This window comes from Lygodium microphyllum, chromosome 11 (genome assembly GCF_053477565.2).
Source record: "Lygodium microphyllum isolate KBCC chromosome 11, Lygodium_microphyllum_v1.1.10, whole genome shotgun sequence".
Classification (NCBI taxonomy): domain Eukaryota; kingdom Viridiplantae; phylum Streptophyta; class Polypodiopsida; order Schizaeales; family Lygodiaceae; genus Lygodium; species Lygodium microphyllum.
The window spans coordinates 33,034,075-33,054,481 of record NC_141145.1 but is presented as its reverse complement, the minus strand read 5'-3'; the positions used below and the strand labels follow the sequence as shown (position 1 = coordinate 33,054,481).

The window sequence follows — 20,407 nt, the reverse complement described above, 5'->3', positions numbered from 1 at the left end:
AGTGCTGTACCTGCAGAGAGCAATGCTGGACTGACTGGGGGGGCTGATATAAATAGCCCTCAGTCCAGCAAACTGGCCGACCAGCCAAACTGGCCGACCTGGCCAGATTTGGCCGACCAGCCAGATCTGGCCGACTTTGGCCAGATCTGGCCGACTGCCCAGAAAATGGGCAGTCTGGACAAAAACCAGCCCAGTTTGGGCTGGAACAAACCCAGGGCTGCATGCTGACTAGAGCAGCCACAAAAATGTCCTGACAGAGCTCCTCTGTCTCCTGTCAGACTCTGACAGGAGCTCACAACCAGGAGATGACAGACTGAGACTGATAAAGAGCAGGCTAACAAAAGAATCACCTAAGTCTAGGTATGTACAAAGCTGAAATATATATATCTATCCAACTCCCATCATCTGTCGGCAATGGGCAAACCGCTCTGCTGGAAGACCCTTCGTGAGAAGGCCTGCAAGATTATCATCTGTATGCACTTTGACAAGCTCAATGCTCTTGCTATCAAGTACATCTCTAATGAAGTGATACTTCACATGTATGTGCTTCGTCTTTGCATGAAAGACGAGATTCCGTGCTAGCATAATAGCACTTTGACTATCACAATGGAGAATAGGTAACTCTGTAATGCCAATCTCTCCCACCAAACGTGAAAGCCATAAAGCCTCCTCGCATGCCTCAGTGGCAACCACATACTCTGCCTCTGTAGTAGACAATGCAACACACTTTTATAGTCTGGAGATCCAAGAGACTGCTCCTCCTATGAAGGTAAACACATACCAGAAGTGGACTTTCTGCAACCCACATGACCAGCATGGTCTGCATCCGTAAAGCCAACGACAAATGCCTTCTGCTTTCCAGAGCAGATGCACAACTCCTTTGTGCCTTTGAGGTATCTCATAATACCTTTCACTGCTTCCCAATGCTTTTTGCCAGGATTTTCCATGTATCTGCTAACCACTCCCACTGCAAAGGCAATGTTAGGACATGTAGCAACCATAGCATACATCAAACTGCCAACAACTGAAGCATATGGTATCTTGGTCATTTCAGCCTTTTCATCATCAGATGTAGGGCTGTCCTCTACACTGAGATTCACATATGGAGGCAATGGAAACTCAATTGTTTCCCCCTCCCCCTCCATATTCAAAAGCTGCAAAACCTTGGAGATATACTCCTGCTGAGATAGATAGAGTAGTGTATAAGCAGTGATCCACTTGACTTCTATGAAAACCTTGAGACTGCATAAATGTATCTAGCTTATGATACCAATCTCTTGGTGCTTGTTTCAACCCATATAAACTCCTTTTAAGTTTACATACTATCTTCTCTTTCCCTTTTTCCACAAACCCTTCACGCTGCTGCATATATATGTCTTCATACAGATCACCATGTGAGAATGCAGTCTTTGCATCCATCTGTATGAGCTCCATATCTTCAGCTACAACCAAGCCCAAAATGGTTCTCAATGTAGTCATCTTGACTACAGGAGAGAAGATCTCATCAAAGTCAATTCCATGTTCCTGCTTGTACCCCTTCGCAACCAATCTTGCTTTGTACTTTGGCGAGGAACCAAAAGTGACCTTCATCTTGTAAACCCATTTACATGGAAGGATTTTCTGCCCTTTAGGCAACTACACCAAGTCCCAAGTGTCATTCTTCTCAAGAGATTCCATCTTTAAGAGTATGGCTTTATGCCATTTCTTGTTGTCCTGTCTATCCATTACCTCCTTGAAGCAAGACGGTTCACCACAATCTGTCAAGATGACATAATCAGCCACATTGTTTGCACCAGGAATGAATCTATCAGGTTGTCTAGTAGCTCTAGATGATCTCCTAACCCAATGATCATTGTTTGCTGGCTGTTGAGCATTTTCAGCTTGCTGTCCTGGCATTTCAGCCTGCAAATCAACATTAACAGCTTGCTGTCCTGGCTGTTCCTGCACATGTAGTAGCTCATTATCATGGGCAATAGCTGGCTGATCATTTCCAGCATTATTTTATGCATTTACAGGTATACTTACAGCAGGTATTTGCTGCTCTACAACGGGCACACTTTGTTGTCCAAAAGGTATTTCTTCCCAGAATACAACCCTCAGACCTCCTCAGTTTTTTACAACTGTTTATACATGCGATCTTCCCGGAAGATAAGATCATTGTTGCGTACTACTTTCCTTTTCTCGTGATCCCATCACCATATCCTAGGAAAATGCATTTACAAGACTTTAGCTCAAGTTTGCTGCGTTTTTCTTTACGAATGTGCACAAAAGTCTCGCAGCCAAACACTTTCAGGTGATCATATAAAGGTGGCTTGCCCAAACACGCTTCTTGGGAAACTCCCCCCCAAAGACCTATTTGGTAACCGATTAATTAAGTGTATGACTGTCATAACAGCCTCTACCCAAAAACCATAGGGTAATGCAGCATGAGACAACATTGTACGGACCTTATCCTATATAGTCCTAATCATACACTCTGCAACTCCATTTTGGGGTGGATTATGAGGAGCAATGAGCTCCCTCTTTATCCCTTTGCTATCACAAAATGCCTGAAAAGCCTTGGACACATATTCCCCAACATTGTCAAAGCGAAGACACTTGAATGTCTTATCAATCTAATTTTCAACCAATGCTAAGAATTTTTTAAATTTGTCAAGCACTTCATCCTTGCTACGAATAGAATAAGCCCATACCTTTCGTGTAGCATCATCGACAAAGGTGACAAAATATTTCTTTCCCCTAAAGATAATCCTGGCATTTGGCATACATCTGAATGTACTAACTCTAGAGGAGAAGATTTTAGCAAAAGAGACTTTTTATGAGACGTCTGTACATGTTTACCAAAACACAATGATCACAATGCTCAAAATCAACATAACGAAGACAAGGCAAGTAACCCAAACAAAAGAGCACTTTCATTCCAGTTTGACTCGTGTATCCCAACCGGCCGCCATGCCACAAAGAAACACTTGGCTGCTCGGTCACAGCAACAATATGATCACTCACACTAGATCTATGGAGAGGATACAAGGTATCACTTTTACAACCTCCGGCAATCACTCTAGATCCCTTACAAATCTTCCATTTCCCATCGCCAAAGGTAGTTTGAAATCCATCATCATCTACTTGCCCTGTGCTAATCAAGCTCTTCTTGAGCCGACGTACATGCCATACATGCTAAAGTATGAAGACAAATCCATGCTAAAACTGCAACTGCACACTGTCAATACCTACAATGTCACATGCATAATTGTCCCCAAGATGAACAACACCATGTTGACCCCCTGTATAGGCAAAGAACCACTCACGACGAGGGGTGACATGAAAGGAAGCACCTGAATTGAGAATCCAGGTATGCATGTCATCATCTATATCTGCAAGTAAAGCATGTGCACCAAAGTGTGAAGAGACAAAGAGTACGTCATTCCTGCTGTCATTGTCATGAGTGACTACATTTACCTCTTCAATTTTGACACTGATCTTCTTAGGTTGACCCTCTTTCTTCTCTTCCTTGCTATCATCTGTCTTCTTGCCCTTTCCTTTCTCTTTCTTCCATTTATAGCAATCACGTTTAAAGTGACCCTTCTTGCCACAATGATGGCATTCAACATCTTTGCCACGTGATTTACTGCGTCCCTTGCTATCAGATTTGCCTTTCTGCTGTGATCTGTCCCTAGTATGCAAAGCACTAGAAGACTTACTCGATGCATTGTTCTGCCAATTCATTTATTCCATGAGTAGAGCACTCTCTACATCAGCATACAAAAGAATCGCATTAGAATTGCTCATGGCAGTCTTGAATGTATCCCAACTCTCTGGAAGAGTGCAAAGTAAGAATGTAGCCTTAAATTCTTCATCAATCAAGAACTTCAAGGCAACCAGTTGGCTAAAAATGGAGTTAAACTCACTCAAGTGAGTAGACATTGCTGTACCCTCTTTCATACACAAATCCATAAGCTTTTTCAGTCAATACACTTTGCTTGCGACACTCTTCTGTGCATACAATTCTTCTAGTCGAGTCCAAATAGCATATGCAAAATCCAAACCTTAAATGTTAAACAACAAGGCATCAGAAATCAATAGCTCGATGGTTGAGCATGCAAGCTCATTTAACTCATCCCAATCGTCCTGTTCCATATCTGTGGGTTTTGCTTCTTTTGTCTTAATCAGCTTTGCCTACTTCTTTTGCAACAGGATATTGTAGAATTGTTTTTGCCAATCTGCAAAGTTACGTGCTCCTTCAAGCTTCTTTATGTGCATGAGATTACTGCTGTCACTACTGCTAGCCATAATTTTCAACCCAAATGTGCCAAAAATTCAGCAAATGCAAGCCCAAACTGTCACACAAGTAACCAAGGTACAAACAAATACCAATCAGCAATAAATGACCACGTAGAAGCAGAAATTTCAGATCTGTAAGTACATTTTCAGAAGCACCAAACCATGTGCTACAGCATTCCACAACTGATTACAGCTGTTCCAAGGGCAAATGCATCACATTACATGAGAAGTCCCAAATGTTAACTGCAATTTCTGTTGTACATATACCCACAAGCATAAAATTTGACACGCACAGTCAAAAGCCCCAAAATATTTTGTGCTCAAAGCATTAACTATACATCTGAACTGTCTCTGACATGCATAGAATAGGCCAATTTTGCCAAAATAGAGCAATTTCAGCAAAACCCCCAAATTTTACTGACCAATCTGTCCCAATTGCATTAATACATGTTCTCGAAAGCATAAAGCGGGCAAAATTAGCAAAATTTCACAAAATTTTGCAAAAGCCTCAAATTTCTCGGGTCCAAATGTGCACCAATGTCAGCCAATCTGACTCAGCTGAACAAATTTTCACCAATACGGTAAAAGCCCCAAATTTCATGGGTCCAATGTTGAGAAATTTCACTCAGATGAGCAAAATTTTAATAATTTTGGCGAAATCCCCAATTGAAATGCACACAATGTCTGCAATTTCCGACACAGATGCCTCAATTTTGCATGAACAATGCTCACTCTGGAGAAGCCCCAAATTTCTAGGCTTAGATTGCACGAAAATTTGAAGCTGTGCCTCCACGCGTGAACCCTTGGTAGGGGAAGAGGAATTTCAAAAAGGTTTTGAAAAAAAAGAAATGGATGACGGGTGACGGGTCCGTTGACCCATCAGTTGGTGCCTGTGAGCCCCGTTGGTCCCGTCCTTGGCACGTCCCACTGGTCCCCTCCGTCACGCACTGGTCCCATCCGTGAGCCCTACTACTGCCCATCGCGCCTACTGTTGTCCATCACGCCTGCTGGACCATGCCACGTCCGTCATCTGGTCCACACTGCCTTCATCTAACAATCAACACTTCCATCAACTATCAGTCTGCTCCCGCCAAGAGTTCGCCTGTCAGTTGCCCTGTCACGCCTGCAACAACCGTCGCCCACGAACTCACAACCTGCTCGCCTTCTGCAGCCCGGATGTCCCGAGAAGCGTGCACTCCTTGCCCGCTCTGATACCAATTTGTAGTGACCAGGAGCACAAAGATCGAGACAGTGAGTGGTTGTTAGCACGGGGAGAGTCAAAGAGTAGAGAGTGAGCACGTTTTGTATGGGTACAGTGACGAGTGTACCACTTTAGGTTTTTAGATAGATATATGTGTAAGTACAAGTGCTAAGGATATGTTCACACCCGAGCACATTAAAAGGTACGAGGGCCTTTATTCCCAACATTTCCGATGATGCCAGAAAAGAAGCACCTAGTGGTTTGTCCATCTACCTCTAGAGAAGTCATAGCACCGAAGTATCAACTTGTAAAAGGGTGGGTGGATGGGAGAGGAAGAGAAGGGTATCTCTGTCTCCTGATGATGCAACGAAAATGAAGGGGAAAATTAGCAGATGATGCCGAACTTGCAACCTGTCTTTGCCTTCTCTAATGAACAGCGTCTTTAGCTCTCTAAGCTCTTGCCCTCTGATACCATGTCAGAAAATAACAAGTATGCTCTAATACCATGTCAAAAATAAGCGACGTTGCAGAGAGAGTAGGGTTGGCAAGGAGTAACACCGAGTGTATATGGCAAACACTAAGAGAGAATAAAAACTCAAAACCACAAGAAGAACACGGTGATGATGCATTGAATCATGCTATGAGAAGAAAAGTTGATACACCAGGGCCGAAGCTCAAAAGATAACTACACTCGCTTGCCAAAATTAGGCAACAACACCTATGGGAAATTTAGACAATGAAGGGAGTGAAACGCAATCCTCCGAGCAGTGGGCTATCGAATTAATGACTGGAAGATGAAGGACAGCAGTTGAGGGAGCAAACCACAATTCTCTAATGGCGTCGAAGATGTGGAAGATAATCACCAGATGTCAAGGGAGTGAACCGCAATCCTCTGATGCCGGGGAGTGCCCTGGGTAGCAAAACGCAAATCCCAAACTGTTGGAGCTGTCAAACGCATAGAGAGCATCCCAAAGCTGACGTCGGGTGGATAATGATGATGCCAAATGATGGAAGATGAGCTGGGCTGCAAAAGCACACATCCCAACAGCCTCTGTGTTGACAGAAGAGCAACACCAAGTGATAGAGGAGAAGCCAAGTTGCAAAAACACAAGTCTCAGCAGCCCCTATGACAAAGAGTGACGCTAGGTGATGGAGGAGACACCAAGCTGCAAAAACGCACGTCCCAGCAGCCCCTATGATAGATGAGCAACACCACATGATGGAGGAGAAGCCAAGCTGCAAAAATGTAAATCCCAACAACCCCTGTGATAGACGGGGTTATAAAATCACTAACGCTTGGTAATGGAGATAGTCGCCAGAGGCTAGGATACTAACGCCAAGCACACGATGGTGACACCAATTGGAAGATGCTCCAAACGCAAGGCCTAATGATGGAATAGGGTGCCTCAAGCAGAAGAGGAAGGGTGAAGGCAGCCAAGAGCCACAAACCGCAATGTTCTGAAGGGGTATGCGGGCAAATAGAAGGGGCTGATGAGAGAAGAGAAGGGTATTTAATGACGAAGGAAGAGGGGTGAAGAATGACTAAAGAGTGGTAGGAGTGGTAGAAGTGAAGAATGAGTGAAGTGACTGCCTATCTATAGGCATAAGCTATCTAGGGTGGCGCACAATTGTGTGGGCGCCCACTAAAAAATGTCCAAAATTTGGACACCAACCCTTTTTGGGGCTATTGGTGCGAAACCCTAAATGAACTGTGTGAACTGAAGAAGTGGTTTCTCAACGACCCCAACCCTAATCCTAACCCTAACTGTGTCTGTGTTATCAGTTTGTGCTTTGTCGTACGATTGGTATTGTGTTTTTGTGTTTAGAGCATCTCAACACAATTGCCATCTCTCCCACTAGGCGACAGCTACAGTACGTGCATTTTTGCTATCCAGCAAGCCATCTATATCAGCAAACACCTCTCTTGTTGTCGCCTCAGTTCCCTAACACTCTAATGATCAACGTTTGGTGTTTCCAACACTCCGACTAGTGGTCACAACACTTGGGATCCATCTTCGGTGGACATCACTCTCCAACACTGCATTGCTCTACCCTTGGGCATTCTGTACACTCTTACATTCATTTACAGCATTCATTCACTTCAAAGTTTCTTCTCTCTATGAGTTTTGAGTTTTTGCATTTTCCGTTTTGCGTTTAGGGTTTGAGTCTTGCTTCTCTGTCTGAGTCTTGTATTTTAGTCTCGGTCAAGTGTTTCTTAAGAGCAAACCCTAGCATATCTTCACACACACTATACCAGGGGTTCACAAAACATAGGCACGTCCTTTAAAACCTCTTTCTTTTCACATCCAATGGTGCGAATGCACATTTGGGGGAGGTTAGACCTCCTGTACACACACTTTTGGAATATTCCCCACATGGGATACCCTCCAAGGCCTTCCTAAGTGTGGATCAACTCTAGTACCACAGTTTACTTTTGTGGCTTTATCTAGTGGACCTACTAGCCATTCTATTGTACCCCAACCAACATTTGGATAGGGCTTTTGTGTTTCAACCCCTCCACCGCCATTGACACCTTATGGAAACACTTATGTTCTAGTGCCTCCACCATTGGCACCATATATGGAAACCCACAACCTATTTTTACCTACCCACCTCCTCATTATTGCCCTCCACCTCCTTCCTACCCTTCCTTATCCTTATTATTCAACACCTCATGGTCCATCTTCCTCATCAGCCGAGCATGTTTTTCTGACAACACTCTTTTTAGCAGGTCTAACTACACCACTTGGTCAAATTTAATAAGACATGTTCTCAACTCTCAGAACTTATCAAACCCTACTCAAGGGTTGAAACCCCAACCCGATCCCTCACTTATTCCATATGAGATTGTTCACTCGTGGAGAAGGCTAGGAATGCCTCCACCATAGTCGAGTTTATGCAAGGTCTTCTCCCTGAGTTTCACTCCTAGTTACAGCACTTTGACCTAGCATCCAAGTGATAGGCATAGTTGACTAACCGCTATCCAGCTTTGGATAGAACTCGTTATATCACATTCAACCATGAGCTTCAAAACTTCAAAATCTCTAACCAAGATTATCTCAAGGTCAAGTTGGCTGAGTATCAACAACTTCTCGCTGAATACACTACCACAGGGGCTCCTAAGTCCTCTAATGACCAAATCACGTTGTTTCTAAATAAGCTGCCAAAAAAAAAACTTCCTCACAACCTACCAGGTCTACTTCTATGAATTTGAGTGTTACTACTTTATGCTCCGTTATTCAATCAGGGCCCTTGTTGCATCTTCTCAGAGGGGCACCAAGGGCAAACAAAACTAAAATCAAAATCAAAACCAAAACCAAAATCAAGCTAGTGTAACATTTAAGGCCACATGCAACATCTAAATACTGCTCTCATTCTTGTCAAGAAAAAACACACTTGGTTACTATCACTTCAATATGGTCACATTCTACAATCTCTATATATTGCATCATCAAGTATTAATTTGTGACAAACTAGTATTATGTCTATGTGATACTAGCACCTAAAATGTTTTTCTTATTTACATCTGAAAGAGACCAAGCAAAACAAAAAGAGTTACCTGCTAACAGCAGTGTATGTACTAGCAAGATTTTTGAATATTGCAATGGTATCTGGATCATTTGGTCCATGATTCTCAACTGATATTTTCTTTGCCATTTCAAACTTAGCTATTGCCTCATCAAGCTTTCCAATTTCTAGGTTAGCAATTGCGATGTGGTTGTATACAGGTAGTAACTCCTCATCCTCCAGGCCATATATACTTTCTAGTTTTGCAGCAGACTTCTCAAGATATGGCAAACCCTGCATAGGTTTGTGCATAAGCAGAAATAGCAACCCTATTTGACCTTCAACATCTGCTATAGCAGCTCGTTGTTCAGGATGTTTCTCAAAAACCCCCAAAGCTCTGTTTAGAATTTCCATTGATTGGTCTAATTCATTTAATTTGCGATAAACCGCAGCTAACTCCACCATTCTTGCTCCAACCTCAATCTTAGTCTCATGGCTTTTTAGAGCATTGTAAGCTTTTTTGCAATACTTTTCAGCATCCTTAGCTTCTTCCAGAATAGCATAGGCTTTTGCAATGAGAACCAATGCATGCTGAGAACTGTAGCTTGTTTCTCCAGTCTCATTCACAACAGTTTTCAGTTTTGCAATCGCCTTCTCATATTCTTCAAGAGCAATTAAAGCTTCAGCTGATGCCACATCAAGGGATGCTACTTCCTTAGATTTTCCTAAGCTCTTTAAAATGGGTCTGACCATCTTATTTTCTGAGAGAACCTTCTCATACTCCTCAAGCTGATTGTATACGGCTGACATTAGACTCCTCAAAGTGGCAACCTGGGATGATTTTGAGCCATAATAGTTTGTAAAGACAGGCAATGCTTTCTTTAACAAGATCAGAGCTTCTTCAGGTTCCCCCGCTTCCATGTATGCCTCTGCTGCTTGTTGATAGGACATCCCAAGATCGGGATTTCCTGGTTCCAGAACTTTTTCATTAACAGCAAGACCTTGCCGAAAATTGAGTAATGCCTCATCATGTCTCCCAAGAGACATTTTTATATGCCCTAAAAGAAAATTAACAGCATATTTCAAAGCCCCAACTTCCATTTCCTTTGATGGCCCCAACTTTTCAATTATCATGGCAGAACGCTCAAGTTCATCGATTGCCTTTTCCTGCTCATCCATTTTGTGATAGGCACACCCAATTACGTGGTGGCACATTGCAGATTCTGATGACACTTCAGGAGACCCCAAAATTTGCAATGCCCTCTGTCCATATGATAAAACTTTAGTAGGGTCTTCATTTAAGGAATCACATAGTTGAGCAAGCCTCAGACATATACCACCTATTCTCAGGTCTTGAGCATCAGTACTTTGTTCCAAATGCCGTAGAGAAGCCTCGAGAGCCTCCACATTCTCCCCCATCAGAACAGATGGTGAGAAAAGCTCAGCCTTGTCATGCTCAAAGTCAGTGTCTGAATCACTTAAACTTGATAGTTCACTCGCACTATCAGATGATTCTGATGAGGGCCAAGCTTGCACATTTGGACTTGGAGGTTCAATCACCATAGCAGCATCTTTGCATGATTGAGCTTCTTCCAAGGCTGCCGCCTGCTTCTGCAAAGCACAAGCAGAGCCTGCCAATTGATCATCTAATGCATTCGGAACAATCGGTTGCTGTTCGAGGCTCTGGGAAACTAGTGTACGGAAACTTCCACCGTTCTTCATCTTACGAGACAGGCCCACTGCCAAGTCCCGTAAGCCTGTGTGAAGGAATGGCACAATCTGCGACGTGCACAAAGTCCCCCTGCCATGCGTGCCAGGGATGGGTAGCTCAAGTCTACCAGACGGATTGGAGCTGCAGCTGCCATGGTCGAGTTCCAACGTCAGCTGATTGGTAGGAAAGTAAGCATAACTTGATGCGATCCCGCGTGAGAGAAGCCTATTTTCTCTGAGCCCTGTCAGACCTCGGCCAACAAGCTGATGGCCTCCCCCCTTAATATTCAGTAGGTGGCTGAGCTTAATAGAAACTCTCTCGGCCATCGCCCTGCCTGCGGCCATGCTCGACACGGGAGAACCTAAGAACATTGCATATTTTTGTCATGCCTGTCGCCACCCAGGAGACCCTTTGATGCACACATACACGCAGCTAGTTTCATCGTCGGCCGACTAATTTTGTTTCTGCGTACAAGTATGTATACTACCGCTAGCCATTTATCAGTGATGAAGCCTAGTGCCATGAGTCGGCCTCACAATTTTGAAAGAATGTTCAAAGTGCTCTCACATTGGCAAAAGTACCAAGCTATATGTACTTGAATTCGTTTGAATCCCCTTCAGCTTGTTTCACCACATCTAGTGGTTCCCAACTAGTTCGAGCACCAGTTACGATATCGCAAAAACTCATTGCATGGGAGTAGTTAAATTTGTCTCAATCCCTTCAACTTGTTTCACCACATCCAATGGTTTGTAACATGTTTAAGCACTGGTCGGGATATTGCAAAAACTTGTTGCATGGCCAAACTTAGTTCCTACTTTATGATCATGTGCATTAATGTTTAAAATGTCATTTCATGAACATCGACTATCGTGCAATATTAGGCAAAAGTCAAATCATCTTATTTTAAGTTGTTCATTTAGCATGTTGGTTGCAAACTACTCTAGACCATGCCCTCACATAGGGCTGATCATCATGATTTTTGAGTTTTAAACCAATTGCAAAACATGACACCACGGATGCCTGACAAATCCACCATCAATCCCCACCCCAATAGTCAAGACATCGGTTCCTTGACACACAAGTACTAGTTACTTTTTTAGATAAATGTGTTTTCTTAACTATGAATTGGAAGTTTTACTTTAAACGAGGTAAAAGCATGGCAATAAATTTGTTTCATTACTTTTTGTGTCTTAGAGTAAATGGCAAACTAATATGTAGCCCATTGTATATATCTAAACTATTAAATGCTTGTGAACAACCTTTGAAGGTTCACCATGATGGTTGTTAAATTGTGATGTGAGTATTTATTTCCACTACCACTTTGTTTATATATGCCTACAAAGTTAGAATAATGGCCAAATGGATAAAAAACAAGCATGTCTCAAATGACATGTGTGACACATGGCAACCAAATAGGTGAACAAGCTTCAAATGTTACCATGATCATTGTTCAACTACAATCAGAGTTGTCAAATGACATATGTGCCACGTGATATGTGGGAAGAGTTGGCACAACTCTCTCCAAACACAAAGATTTGCTTTCCCCCATTGACAAGGTAGATGTATATCTTTGTGCAAGGGCTTCAGTGTTGTGTACTAATGCATTAATGTAGTAGGTATCAACTTCTACAATCAACTTACATGGTTGCATGTTAGCTTTAATGTAGTATGTGATGGTAGAGCTTTTGGGCGAACCTATTTGAATCCACAGCCATCAAGCTATTTAAGCATTACTTACATATTTAGTGTGGTATTAAGAAGCAAAAAGTGGAGGTGCCCCGCACTTCAAATCAAAAACTTGAGTTGAGTAGAAAGTCTAAGCTCAAAGCTTTAAAGACCCATGTAAAAGATTGTATTTTTTTGTGTCTTAATGGCTTAGTTTTAATGTGATACGAGGCGCTCCGCGCCTAAACTCGCCCCGCGCTTCGCGCCGGGGCGGGCGCGATTTTTGCGGGCAAAGGCGGGTGCTAGACGCGTGGCACCCACCCCTACGTTCTCTTTTTTTTCTTATGGGGGAGGTGGGGGCTGCCATGTGGCACACGCCCCCCACCTCTCGTTAACTAATAGTATAGATGTGGTGTGATGAGAGTCTAGAGGCAATATATCAGGGCATTTAACCAAGTAAAAAATTATGACCACGTTCAATATGTTAATGGATCTTATCAATGGTTGCCACACACACCCAAAACACCAAGACACATCAAACATTACAATCATAATGAAGAAGAGGCAAGGACATCACCATAAACAAATCTTATACATGGACTTGAAGGCTCACATTTGTGGATCTTCAACACTGAAATTTTAGTTATGTAAGGTGACAATAAAGCCTACATCAATAGATGAAATTCATGAAGAATCAATTTCCCAAAAGATACATGCATGAAACATGGAAGTGAATATGCAAATATAGCATGTCCCAAGGGCAAAAATACAAAGTGATATCCTCCAGAGACAAGCTATCAAAAAAGAATGAAAGGTTGCTAGCTCAAGAGCCTTAGGCTCTAAAAACTCAACACCACTTCATGCATCTAAAAGAACTATTAATGTTACCTCTCCTCCATTCAAAACTTCACCTTACACAAAGCTTGCAAAGGCTTCTTGTTGAAAAAAAGTGTGCCATCTCTCCCAAGACAAAACAAGCTTGCAACCCTTACTCATGTGGACTCGAGGCTTCTTGTTGAAAAAGGAAAGTGTCTTGTTGAAAAAAAAGTGTGCCATCTCTCATAAGACAAAACAAGCTTGCATTCCTTGCTCGTGTGGATTTCAATCCAAATCTCCAAACCAATACCCCTCCTAGCCGCTTGTCAACCCTCCAATGAGTAGCCCCTCAAGTTCAAGCCTCCTAAATATATTAGGGTGGTCCTCCATAATAACAACCCTCCATGACTTAGCCAAGAACCCCACTCCAAAAGGCCATAGGCACCTTTTAAAAAGGTTGCAATATGTAATAAAGAAACAAAACCAACACACCTAGCTCACTGATCCTTCAATTATTGTAAGGAACATTAATACACCCTTGTGTGGCTAGAAGATCCTTATGTCCTCATTAAAACATAGCCCTCCACATCACACAAGTGCCCCATGTTGCCTCCCATGCAAATCCATAATCAATTTCGACTACCTAAAAAGCATCTAGAAAGCTCCACTAAATGCCTACAATCCTCCCTACAAGCTCTAGCAACAATCCAATTCAAAGCAAGAATAATGATTATAACAATCTTTTGGTAATGCACTCACCTTTCTACCTTGCAAGTTTTTTGCCTATGAACAAGGTTCTAAATTGATAATATATACAAATTTTGAAAACCTTTTTTTTATATCAATAGAAATTCTTGATGGTAATATAGAGTAAGTTCAAAATTAGAGAATATAAGGAATAGGAACATAGAGCTTATCGCCACAATTTCAACACTTCAATCAATTCAGAGTTCTTAGTTTAGGATCAACATTATGGGTATGTAAAGTTTTGCATGGAGTATGATATATACATGCAAATGTGAATGAGTGAGTTCTTTGCTTTTTTAGGTTGTTTGAAAAGCCACACCTTAACTTTCCTCCCTCTCAAATCGCATAAGCTTTTGTAAACCTTAGAGAAATTCCTCTAAAACTATATAAAGGGCCCTTAGGATTAGTTACAACACATATTCCCTAGCCAAGCACCTTATAAGTGTTGCTAAGACCTAGACTCAAGCACCTTAAGGAATAAGCCCTTTAGTGCGAGGTATGGAAGCCCTTTTTTTAAAAAAATTGTGTTTCTCATGTTCACTTATCTTGCAAAAGCTCAATCAAAAGTCTAATGGAATATTTTATTTCCAAATTGATCTAAGCAAGTTCAAGGCCATACATGGAAAACCACCACCACCACTTAGGTATTATTGCACTGAGCATGACAATGAACAAGGGTGTGGTAAATGCCAATATGGAGACCACTAACATTGCCCCTATGAATGGAATGATCAATAGGCTAAATAACCTAATTATCACGACTCGGGTTAAGAACTACTGTTGTGTGGCACTAGCCGCGAACCACAGGCAAGATTGAGTATTTTTTAGAAAAAAGAGTGTTTTCATGCAATAAGGAAAAGTACATTTTTTATTTCTTTTTGCAATATGCAAAGTTTATAATGGATCTGTTTTTTCTTTATATTGACTCTTCCACTATCTTGGTAAAGCCAAGGAGGATCATCATTAAGGATTGGTTGTGATGTACTCAAGGCATCCCTCTAGCCTTAGAGTAGGACCACCTCTAAGGGTGGACTATACAATCACTAGGATAAAGCTATGGACCATGCAATCCCTTTGGCCTTAGAGCAAGGCAACCATTAAGGGTAGACCATGTAATCACTAGGAATGAGCTATGGACCATGCAATCCCTTTGGCCTTAGAGCAAGGAAACCATTAAGGGTAGACCATGTAGTCACAGCGAGTGAGTTGTGCTTAGCATTGTCTGTGCAAGATAAGTGGTGAATAAAGCCCAATCCTAATGTGTGGTACATGCAAAGGAGCAGAATATTGAGTATTGGGTTTGGGAAGTGTTACCAACTAGCTTAATGCCTTACCAACTACCTAGGATAGAGGTGTGTAATCCCTTCACCCATAGACTAGAAGGCTAGATCCTAGACACCAATTGATTGTTTTGCCAATTGTGGGATTAGCAATTTTTATGCAAAGTTATATGTTATAATGTCTATGCATTGATTGATTGATCTATTGTGCTTAAAGAAATCATGGAACAAACCATGCTTAGTAAATTAAATAATGAAGGTGTTTGCATACGTTAAAAGCATGTGATAGCATGAGCTATTTAGAAAACGACATATTGCTAGGTGAGTGGGTGAGGTTTTGATAATCCCATCATAAGGACAGTTGGATATAATTATGGATTTTTGCTATTGTTAGCATTAGAACCAAGCATTTGTGGTCATCTATCTAGAGGGATTAAGTTGAGCTAGCATTATTTATAAGGAACAATGTTGTAGAGTGTTGGTCTTGAAGGCCAAGGAACAATTACTATTGTCTATGAACCAAGTGTAGTATTAGCCAGTCTCCTCTCTAATGGGTTGCAAAGTGATCATCTTAGATGGGCATTAGATTATTATTAAGGTATCATTTTGATATTTCCCATATGAAGTAGAATGGGAACTCCCACATTTGCCTAAGTCCATCATTTCTAGAAGGGAACATGGCAATGTTGCTTATAGAACCAAAAGTTTTGATTGACTACTCAATAACCCCTCTAAGGTTTCAATGAGGGGATGGAGTACCCTTCTACAATATGAAAACTTGAAACATTTCCCCAATGTACATCTATAAGTCCGTGTGGACCAAAAGGTAATAATGCATCATAGAAACATCCCTATAACATCTAGACATGCCCAATAGTTGTGAAGCAAAAGGTGCCAAAAGATTTTGTATATTTAAATATAGCACCATAAAGCCTCCATATAGTTATGCTATATCATTACACTTACAATATCCGACAATTTTAAAACTTTCACTATCTGCCTAGAAATGAAATATAAATCAATATTTGGAGATGCTAGATTTGCATATTCAACAATTTTCAACGTCATATCTGGACATTGTGATTGATGAGATGCTTAAAAGAGTGAGAAAGAGTGTCAAAATCTTGCACTCTTAATATACACACACCTCATAATCTAGCAACTATCTTTGAGGAGACTTGCCTACATGATGCACACATAGTTGATTATCCTCTAAGATTTTGATACTTAATCCACTCTTTGATGTTTGTGTGATGCATTCAATGTGGTGAAGTTCAAGATATGATAGAATAGATAAAGAGAAAGAAGGAGAGCATAGAGAAGCACTTCATACACACTACCTCAAGTACTAAGAGCTAGGCGAGATGATGTTAGTGGTTGACTTTAATGGAGAGGTAGCAAACCATCATTCCTTGAGCAAGATGACCCCATGTATAGAGAGATGGGACACATAGAGACAAAGCTCGTCTAAGCTTCCTAGGGTATAATATCTTGCACAATTTATGGAGAGATATCCTATCTCTACAAGGGGATCATGGCCAATAGCCCATTCTAGGGTATTCATTGTGCTTCTAGCTTAGTTGAAGAGGGTCCAACACATTGGAACATGCTCTTAGATCTCCTTCATTGATACGAACATCTATGACCTCTTTGTCTCAGCTTACCTCATTGATCTCACCTCAAACCATGTATACCTTACATTTATGATTACTAGATGACCTTTTTCTCATCATACTCTATCTCAAATACCTTGTTACCCTCTCTAACTTTCCAGTCAAGAGACATCATGTTTCTACTTAGTAGAGGTATATCACCATGTGACAGAAGCAGATCTAGACATGCCCTTAGATACCCTCACACACTTTGCTAGCTCTGTCCATGTACAAATTAGAGATACCTTCACCCTTATATCCCCTTGCACCAAACCACCACCCCGTGGCACTCTACCTTGTCAACAAACAAGAGAAGAGAGAGGTAAAGCAATCAAGAGTGCACACATAATGGAGACTTGAGCACATAGAGAAGTAGAGTTGAAATCTTATTCTTCTTCTCCCATACAAAAAGACTTAGTCTACAACATGATAAAAGACTAATATGGAAGTAATTAAACATATATACATGCGATTACTAAGTGCAAACTCACTAAGGATAGAAGAGGTGGAACAATGAATGTGCCATAACCAAGAGTGGACTACATGGGTGGAGTTTAGCTCTCTAATGCATGAGTGAGTAAAATCATGTCACATCACTAAGGCATGTAGTGGACTTTGGGAGTTTAGTCATAAATATATGTATGTATCATGTGGGTTCAATATAATGAATTTTTAAAATACTATTTTTACACAAATTTTTACATATAGAAGGGTCCTATATAAAAGGGTTACTTACATATTGAATAAAAAAGTGCTATGTTTTATTAAGGGAAAATTCATAGATAAGGATATTTACAAATAGGCCTTAAACGCACGTGATATAGAGAGTATACCTATAGTGAATTCCCTGAGTCTTTAATGCACCAATGAGTAAAATCATGCCACGTCACTAAGGCATGTAGTGGATGCTAGCTCATATGGAGCTTGATATTTCAACACTCCCCCTCAAGCTAAGTAGCATGAGCTCATGTACTCCATCTTGAAGTAGTGGACCTTCTCAACTCCCAAGGCCTTGGTCAAAATATCTATAGCTCGATCCTCTATATTGACATAAACCAAGTTAATGTCATGTGATAAAACCTGCTCTTGAATGAAATGGTAATGGACCTCGATTGTTTGGTCCATGTATGAATTCTTGGCTAGTTGAATGCTGCTAAGATTATCATAGTAGATATTGACCTTCTTATCGACTTGCAACCCCAAATCACTACCTCACATGTTGTAATTGCCACACTGCTATACTCTATCTCAATACTAGATAGTGAAAATATAGGCTATTTCTTGCTACTTCAAGTAACAACACACTCCTAAAGGAAAACATAAATCCACTTGTAGATCTCCTGTCTTGTTTACTGCAACACCAGCAATAGGAAAAAACAAGAAAATAGAAAAACATGAGAAGCAGGAAAAGGCATAGGGCAGGCATGGAGAAGGCACCAGAAGAATAATAAGTCTGGAAAAAATCCAAAAGCATGGAAACAATCGCCAAAATTCCTAGGCGCAGTAGTCGAAGTCTGGAGGAGTTCAAAGCAAGAAAGCGCACATTTAAATGCAAAGGTGATCTCAAATCCTTGTAAAAGAGCTCCAGGCTCCCTCCTGTGCAATTTGTAAACTTAAAAGGGTGATAGGACTAGCTAGGAAGTGAAAGAATGGAGAAAAGGGCCTAGGCCATGTAAAATTGAGTATGACCGCCCGTGGGAAGTAGGGCATGTATATAAACTTGAAAAGTGAATGAGAAGCTCATTCTTGTGTGTGGCAAAAAGCTTCTTCTTCTTCTTCTCTTCTTCTTGCCTTCTTGCTTGTGCTTGAGAGAGGGAGTGAGTGAGTGTGAGGAAGTGAGGGAGTGAGTGTGTGGGAGTGAGGGATCAAGGAGAAGAAGCTCCCCATATCCTCTCTTCATATTCTTCTCTTCTCTACTCTTCTCTGTCTCGCACGGCTATGGAGGATAGAGCTTGTTGGAGAGAGATTGAGGTTGCTTGAGCTTGCCTCAAGGATCGTGGAGCTATCGGTGTGCACGTGAGAGGAGGATACTCGATTGAGCATCAAGGTAAGCTCACTACACCCCATAGGTAGGGAGGGTGCGTAGGCTATGTGAGAGGTAGCTATGACCGCTCGACTTGAAACGCTTGACCAATAAGCGGTCCATAGGTCTCGAGGGTTGAGCTTGTAGCTCCCTTCATTTTGGTTCCATTGCCGAGACCGACGGAATCGAGCCTTGAGCGCCGCGCGCTTCAAATCGAGCATAGAAGTAGGGTTTTCAGCCTGAACTGGTGCTTGAGATAGATAGGAGATTTAGGTGGTTTGATCTTCAGAACAAGTAAGTATTTTGGTTTGTTGTTGAGTAGGCAAGTAGATAAATCAACCTCATCCACTGTTTTTTATTTTTGTTGCTCTAGGATAGGATTAGGACCAATGAAACAGGAAAAATAGAAGGATTTGCTGTTGCTGAAAACAGGCTGAAAACTAGGAGAAAGAGGCATAAAATCTAAATCTTGAGTAGATGGGTGCAAGAGGGGCAACCATAAGGTTGAAGGAAACTTGAGCAGGGCAGTAAGAGGCTCAAAAGGTCAAGGGAAGCCTCATTTTGCAGTCAGACATTGAGAGAGAGAGCTTGAGAGAGAGAATGTGAGTGCAGATACAAAAGGGATTCAATCCGGTCATTTTGCTGTCACCCAGCCATTCCAGGTATTCCTTGACCTTCTATGAGTTGTGCTTGTTTGATCTAAAAAGTTGGAGCTTGTACTAGGACCCCCGCACGTAGCATTCGTCATTCGCGCCCTCGCAACTGTGCCGTGGCAAATGCAGTTGGACCAAGCTTCAGGTGTCCGAGTCCCAGAATTGGATACTCGGATTGTCTAACTCTCGAAGTCGGATCGTCTATTAGTCGGACCACTCTACCAGTCGGACCGTCTACTAGTCGGACCGTTCGACTCGAACACTCCACCTTAGAGTTGGACCACCCGGTTCGATCGGACCAACTACGCGATCGGACCGTCCGACTCTGCCAGTCAGACCCTGCCACGTAGCATTAGGACCCATTTTGAGACTCAAACCACCTGGTCTGATCGGATAGTCCAACTCTACCAGTCACACCAATTCCAGTCGGACCACCCAGACTCCGAGAACGGTCCGACTCCCAGAATCGGACCACCACGGCAGAACATTTTAAACTGGAAAGTGAGCCACCTCCTCAGGCCAAGGCCACTCCGAACACATCCCCAAACATCCCTGAGTACCTGACCCATGGCTCTCAGAAGCCAGAAATTGGAGAAGCCACACATGGGCAGCCTAGAGTCAATCTCTAGTAGCAGGCCATAGAATAGACAAGACTTAGAGCTAAAACTGACCCTCAGATTCTGATCCGGCTTAGACAATACGAGAGGATAGCTAAGAAATGTGCTAGAGACATATTAGGCTACGAACAAAAGGGGAAAAAGCGAGAACTGCATTGTTCATTTTGCATTCGCACCCCATGCTGATTTCATCATTTAAAGTGCACTAAAAGGGAGAAAGCCTGATTTGGCGCACTGTGCACTGGAAAGCACTA

The 20,407-nt window shown here is 41.9% G+C and overlaps 1 protein-coding gene across 1 annotated transcript in view; it reads right to left on the bottom strand.

Moving 5' to 3' along the window:
* LOC148028684 (protein KINESIN LIGHT CHAIN-RELATED 3-like) overlaps positions 1-11,245 on the bottom strand; it is a 29,176-nt gene extending 17,931 nt beyond the window's left edge. Inside the window, exon 1 of the mRNA XM_087687472.1 lies at positions 9,042-11,245. Within this exon, the coding sequence (XP_087543598.1) occupies positions 9,042-11,071 (2,030 nt within the window). The 5' untranslated portion in view covers positions 11,072-11,245. The remainder of the gene's footprint in view (positions 1-9,041) is intronic.
* Between the last annotated feature and the right edge of the window lie 9,162 nt (positions 11,246-20,407).